Source organism: Urocitellus parryii, chromosome X, assembly GCF_045843805.1.
Source record: "Urocitellus parryii isolate mUroPar1 chromosome X, mUroPar1.hap1, whole genome shotgun sequence".
In the NCBI taxonomy this organism is placed as follows: Eukaryota; Metazoa; Chordata; class Mammalia; order Rodentia; family Sciuridae; genus Urocitellus; species Urocitellus parryii.
In genome coordinates this window covers 70,721,443-70,727,669 of record NC_135547.1, presented here as the reverse complement: position 1 = coordinate 70,727,669, position 6,227 = coordinate 70,721,443, and the positions used below count along the sequence as shown (strand labels likewise).

The 6,227-nt window shown below is 50.4% G+C and overlaps 1 protein-coding gene across 2 annotated transcripts in view; it reads right to left on the bottom strand.

Moving 5' to 3' along the window:
• Positions 1-390: 390 nt before the first annotated feature.
• Positions 391-6,227, bottom strand: part of LOC113175239 (voltage-gated potassium channel KCNC1-like) — a 38,035-nt gene continuing 32,198 nt past the window's right edge. Inside the window, exons 3-6 of one of the 2 annotated variants that reach the window (XM_026379497.2) lie at positions 4,376-4,596; positions 3,972-4,126; positions 2,825-3,358; positions 391-2,583 (exon numbers count right to left, since the gene is read on the bottom strand). In XM_026379497.2, coding sequence (XP_026235282.1) covers positions 1,753-2,583; positions 2,825-3,358; positions 3,972-4,126; positions 4,376-4,511 — 1,656 coding nt within the window. In that variant the 5' untranslated portion in view covers positions 4,512-4,596 and the 3' untranslated portion in view covers positions 391-1,752. Of the gene's footprint in view, positions 2,584-2,824; positions 3,359-3,971; positions 4,127-4,375; positions 4,849-6,227 lie in introns of those variants that run through there. The other variant, XM_026379496.2, reaches the window with a different exon arrangement.

Below are 6,227 nucleotides of genomic sequence, written 5' to 3'. Positions count from 1 at the left end.
CAAACTTCTATTCCTCAACTCCTGGACCTGTTTTCTTCCCTTCCCCAACCTGTTCCTAATACAAACAAAAAGTTTTTCCTCTCCCAGTCAAGGTATCTGTGACTAATAATAGTTTATTGTAAGGACCAGACACATGGAAGGCAGCAAACTGATTTTTTTAAAAATATTTTTTAGTTGTTGATAGACCTTTATTATATTTATTTGTTTTATGTAGTGCTGAAGATTGAACCCAGTGCCTCACACATGCTAGGTAAGTGCCCAGCCCAGCCCAGCAAACTGCTTTTTACCCTATCAAATAATTTGCCTAAATGTTCTTGTCATTTATTGTACCACTCTACCCCTGCTGATACCCGCATGCCTCCCCCAGAAAAAGCACAGACAACCATGGAATAGAGATATCAAAGGATATTTTATTTAAAAGTTTTGTAAACAGAATTATGCTCACAGCTTCAGCAACAGTGAGGGCTCAATTCAACCTCCCGGCTCTGCCTAGTTGCCTGGGTTACTTGTTCAGACAACCCAGTGGCTTGATTTGAAGTTAGACCTGAGTAGGTCCCTTCTGTCCCTCCTGGAAGCCAGTTCCAAGAGAGGTGCATGGTGGGGAACACCATGGGAAAGCCAGGAGGGAAGAGCACACAGGTAGTAAAAAAAAAAAAAAAAAAAAAAAAAAAAAAGAGGAAGAGGTTGGAAGGTGGGAATATTCAATAGCAGCGAGGATTGGAGGTAGACCCGTTGTGGGTACTGAAAAGTATTTGGAAGAAAAAAAAGAATTGTAAAGGAGTAAAATTAAAAAAAAAAAAGAAAAAAAATATGGAAGAGGAAATTGTTTGTGTACTCTTGTCCACAATCCCAGTTTCCTCATTCCTGTCCAAACAATATGCAATGATAACATTTTATGTCTATTAGTGACTACATACTGTTATCATGACTGAGATACTGTGGTTAATATTGACTAATATATTTTGATTAATGATGGCTAATACTAAATCTAAAATATTATGAAAAAAATCAAAGATGGGGAGAAGAGGGGATGAGGCAGAATTGGGCAAGGATATAATGGGATGAGGAGGTTATGGACTTAAGAGTGCTTCGGGTCCAGACGTGGCTGACCCGCATCTGATTGGAGTCTCTGAGACTCTTCAAAGGCCTCCTTCTGCCTCTAAGGAACATTTGTCCCAGGAGCAGTACGGAGAGAGCAATGCTACAATCTGGCTATTCCTGGGCACTGAAAGTACAAATTGTCATCAATACCCATAACCAGTTGCTGTCAGATATTCACAGACAATTATCATTGATACCCACAGCCAATCACCATTGACATGGGCAACCAATCTTGATATACTATGGCTACCATCATGCAAAAGTCTCCCATCTAGACTAGGGTCCAGTTGGGCAGCAAGGGATGAGTGAATGTGAAGGGAGATCTAGTTGAGAGAGGGATATAGCACCAATCCAGGAAGAACTATATTCTTCCTGGTCATTCTGGTATTCAGAGAAGGGCCTAGGGTGGGGCAGGGGAATGTAAGAAGTAACTAGCCTTGTCCCTAAGCTCCTTCTTCCCTTGATGAGGATGAGGAGTCTGACCTATAGGTGATATTTATCTGCTCCTGACTAGCAGGAATTGCCATGACCTGGGGCTGCTCCTGAAGGATTCTTTGCCAAATCCAAAGCCAGAAATCCTAATCTGTAACCAAAAACTGGCAAGAGGAAGTACAGGAAGGTGGGCTCCACCCCTCTTGACCAATGGGCCTATTATAGGATCCCACTGGGCCTTAGTTTCTGGCGAGCCAGGGCTACAGCATAATAGCGCTGGAAGCGGACCAGGAGCACAGGCACCAGCAAGACACCAGTGCACATGCCCACGGTGGCTGTGACAGCAGCAGTGAGCTGGCCCATAGCAGAGAGTGGGTAGACGTCTCCATAGCCGACAGTGGTGAGAGTTATGACAGTCCACCAGAGACAGGTAAAGATGTCTCCAAAGTGGAGCTCACTCTGTCCTGGGGTTGACATGCCCAAAAGCTCCCCATAGAGGAAGAGTGAGCCAAAGAATAAAATTTCAGCCACCCAAATCAGGAGAAAGGCACACACCTCTTTCCAGGAGGAATGGAGAGTATGAACCAGGACTCTCAGGGCCAGGGACTTTTCAAGAAAGCCCAGGAGACGAACCAGCTTGAGGACATAGAGAGAACGAATGGCCCCAAGGGTGAGGCTAAGGCGAGGCTGCCGTTCAGCCTTGTCACCCACCACTAATTCCACCAGCACAGGGAACAAACAGAAGATGTCAGCCAGGTTGAGGGGGCTACACAGGAAGCGCACCTTATCAGGGCAGGAAATGGCTCGTGCAAAAAGCTCAGTTCCAAACCAAAGGGCACAGAGTAATTCCAGGTAGAGCAGGTGGGGGGCACGGCGATAAACAAGACCATTGTTTTGCTGCTGCTGCTGCTGCTGCTGGTTTCCCCCCACCCCCGCCCCATGTCCCATAGGAGTGAAGTTGGCAGAGAAGTAATCCAGCTGAACCTCTGTCTCCTGGAAGAAGATGACCAGGGCACACACAGCAAAGAGTGTGGAGATCAGGGAAAGGCACTGGGAAAAAAAGATGAATGTCAGAAACCTCATTTACCAGTCATCCCCACCTCCCTACTGACACTTCCACCCTTTCCCCCCTCCATTTTAAGGAAAACCCCTCAAGTTTTCCTGTGGGGGGGTTATAGATTTGGGCACCAAGCACCATGCCAAGTGCATAGTTATTGTGGCAACTTGGCAGGGCCAGGCCCTTCATAGATAAAAGTGTATAACAAGGTGCTACACATTGTTAATGAGTTACCTTTGCTCCTAGGGAAGACTGGGGTTGATCAAGAAGCACCCAGAGCCATGGCTTCCAAGCATTCCGCAGTCCCTGGCCTTCCATGGGGTTCAGCAGAAGACGTTCATCTAGGTGGGCGTTCTCACAGGCCTCCCAGGAGAGGAAGTCCTGGGTCCGGGTCTCCCTGCCACTTAGCTTGAGCCAGCAGCAAGGTGCCAAAGGCGCTTCCGCCAGGCCCCAATAAGCCAGCTCCTCCTCTAGGACATCCCGACAAACGTCATTGGGGCAGTGCAGCTGCCTAGTACGGTAGTAGCCCAGCACATAGCTAAAGAGCTCAGGATTACGGTCAAAGAAAAACTCTCGGACCGGTGGACCCTGAGCAGCTGGACTGCCAGGCGGGGGTGGCTCGGTCAGCTTGTAGAGGCGGGTGCCTGGGAAGGCCCGCACGGTGCTGATGTAGGTCTCGTGGCGCATGCCCCCCACGTTCAGGATCAGTTTATCATCCAAGCCCTCCATGGCAAACCGTGAGCCTGCTTCTCGGCTGGCTCGGATCCGCTGGCAAGAGGAGGGATGACAGGGGTTAGGACAGGGTCCTCCTGCCTTCCTCTCCCTTCCTTGGCTTGGCCAGGGCAGGGAGGGGGCTGAGGGCCACAAAAGTGATGTGGCAGCCCAGGGACCCACGAGAGGTTGCCCAAGATCCTCCTGGGTCTTCAAGAAACAGGAGGACAGCAAACTCTCAGGTGTAGTCACAGTGACTAGCCAGAGTCTCTCCTGGGCCTAGCAGTTCCAGGAGAAAAACCAGCCTAGCCTGGAAACAGATGTCAGTCAGGGGTCTTGGGAGACTCCTGGTGGCTCTGAGAGAACAATTGTGCCACCGTATACAGCAGGGTAAGTCACAGACAGGCAATTGCAGACTAACCGATCAAGATAGGGATAGGGGCCTCTCTTAATCCTCTAATATCACCTTGAAAATTAGGGAGTGGGTAGGGTGAGATGGGGTTGGTTGGAGAAGTGAATAAAAAGAGAAGCCACAAAGGGAGGCTAAGTACCAGGAATGAGGAATGAAGATGGAGGTGGCAGGGGAAACTGGAGGGCCTTAGAGATCCCTAGGTCTCCACAGGGAGTAGGAAGTGCCTGACTTGAGGAACTGGCTAGGGGGCCGGCAGACCTGACAGCGATGGTTTTTGACTCCAACTCCCCTGGTGCCCAATGCCGGGCACTCTTCAGCAGCAGCACCAGCAGCCTCCGCAGCAGCAGCAGCAGCCTCTGCAGGTCTCTCTACTGGGCGCCCTAAAATTGCTTTGGGCTTAATGAGTTCCTTGCCTGGGAAGAGAGAGGGATAAAAACAGAGTGGAGGGGTGGAGGAGAGAGAGAGAGGGCAAGAGGAGCACAGAAGGGCAAACCAGGAGTTGTCAAAACACCTACTCAGACCAACATTTCAGTGTCCCCGAACCCTGACAGACAGCCTGCCTGTCTCCCATGTTTGTCCCTGAGGGCAAAAAAAGGAGCACAGGAAGACACCCCCAGCCAAGAAACCCCACTCCCCCACCCAGCCAGTCCCTGCTCACTCACTTGGTTGTTTTGCGTGGTCCACGAACACTGGCAGAGAAGGGACCAGCAGCTGGCTGGGCGGTGGGGCTGGAGGCAGTTGGGCGGGTGGTGTGTCCGGCGTTGCCGCCGCCTCTGGAGTTTCTGGCTGCTCCTGCATGGAGAAATCTCAGGCCCTGGGACCAGGGTGTGCTCATGGAAGAGCTGGTGAGAAGTTGGGGCTTTCCAGGAGCCTCTTGTTCCTGCTGTGGCCAGAGGAGCAAGTGCTGAGATTCAACGACGGGACCTAGGGCTATATGTGCCTCCGCCTGCTTGCTTAGGGAGGCCGTCCTGGCCCCCAGCCTGCAGGGAATCAGAAAAGCGACCCTGGCCAACTCTGCTGCTCCTCCTTCCTCCCCGGCTCAGTTCCAGCCCAGAGAAGAGGGAGGGGAGGAGGCAGCTGTAGGAAAAACAGGAAGTTAGGTGGTCAGGCTCCAGCCAAGAGGCCACCTCACAAGCCCAGCTAATATTTAGAACAACATTCTCCCCCGCCCCAACCCCACCTCCACCCAGCCTCGCTGTAATTTCCCACCCTCCCCCCCAGCTCCACTATAGACCCCCATCAGAAACCTGAAAAGGAGGAAAGAGTGTTGGGGGAAGGGGGAATGAGGCCCAGGGAGGCCAGATGTGCTCCTGGCTGCATCCAGCTGTTTCTGCCCACTCATTTTTCTTCCCTTTGCTCCAGAGGCCCTGGTGCCAAGGATGGGGGTAGGGATGGAAGAAGAGGAAGGTTAGAGGAACAAGAGAGAAGCCTCTTTGTCCCAAACCCCTTTAAGGGGAGACAAACCACATCCCCTCCTCTTGCTATCCTGCCTCACCCCTGCCTCCTGGACCCCTCCCCAGGATTGAGTCAGTTTCATATTTTGCTACAGAGAGTTTGCCAATGGAGCACCCAGATGATTCTAAATTCCAAGATAGTTCCTACCTCCACCCCCTGGCCCAGCCCCCATGCCTCTCCAGAAATTTCTATGAGGAATGAAGATTTCTACCACAAAACAACACCCTCCTCTCTTCTTCCTTTTCAGCCCATTCCCTTAGAGTCAGGCCCCAGATGGACTGAGAGTTTCAAGACATGCAATCAGGCTCTTGTCTCTTCCTTCTTGGTCACTGCCTTGCTGTGGAGCTGGTGGAAGAGCATGGTCCCCTTAGTGGACGTTATGGCTAGAATGGGGAAAGGGGTAGTGGTACCAGGGGCCTCTGAGTTTTGCTGTGACAAGCTTTGGCTCTACAGAGTTAAGTTCTTAAGTCAGTTAAGAAAGGCAGACAATAACTTGGGCAATTTGCACTTTCAGATTGGAGAAGGTAGAGGCAGCAGTTTTCTCTGTCACCCCTGTAAGCCCCCTTCTCTCCATACATACTGCCCATCCTCTTTTCCAGTCCATTTTTGCTTCTTGATTCTCTAAATCTGCCAGCCTCTTTCATGCCTGGTACTTTTGTACACAGTGTCTCTGTCTTCAAGACAGTGTCTCATCTCCTGCAGCTGCTAAAAACTGCTTTTTCTTCCATATCCATCTTATTGTCAACTATTTTGGGTAACTTTCCTTGATTCATTCCCTCTAAGACAGGTTCCTGTCTTCTGCATATTCTCTCTCTCTCATTCTCATTCTCTCTCTCTCTCTCTCTCTCTCTCTCTCTCTCCTAGGAATTGAACCCAGGGGTGCATTACCACTGAGCTACATCCCCAGTTCCTTTTATTTATTTATTTTTTTAATTTTGAGATAAGGTCTTACTAAATTGCTGAGGCTAGCCTTGAACTAGTGATTCTCCGGCCTCAGCCTCCAAAGTTGCTAGGACTACCTGAATTTGCCACTGCTCCTGGCCCTCTGCATTCTCACAA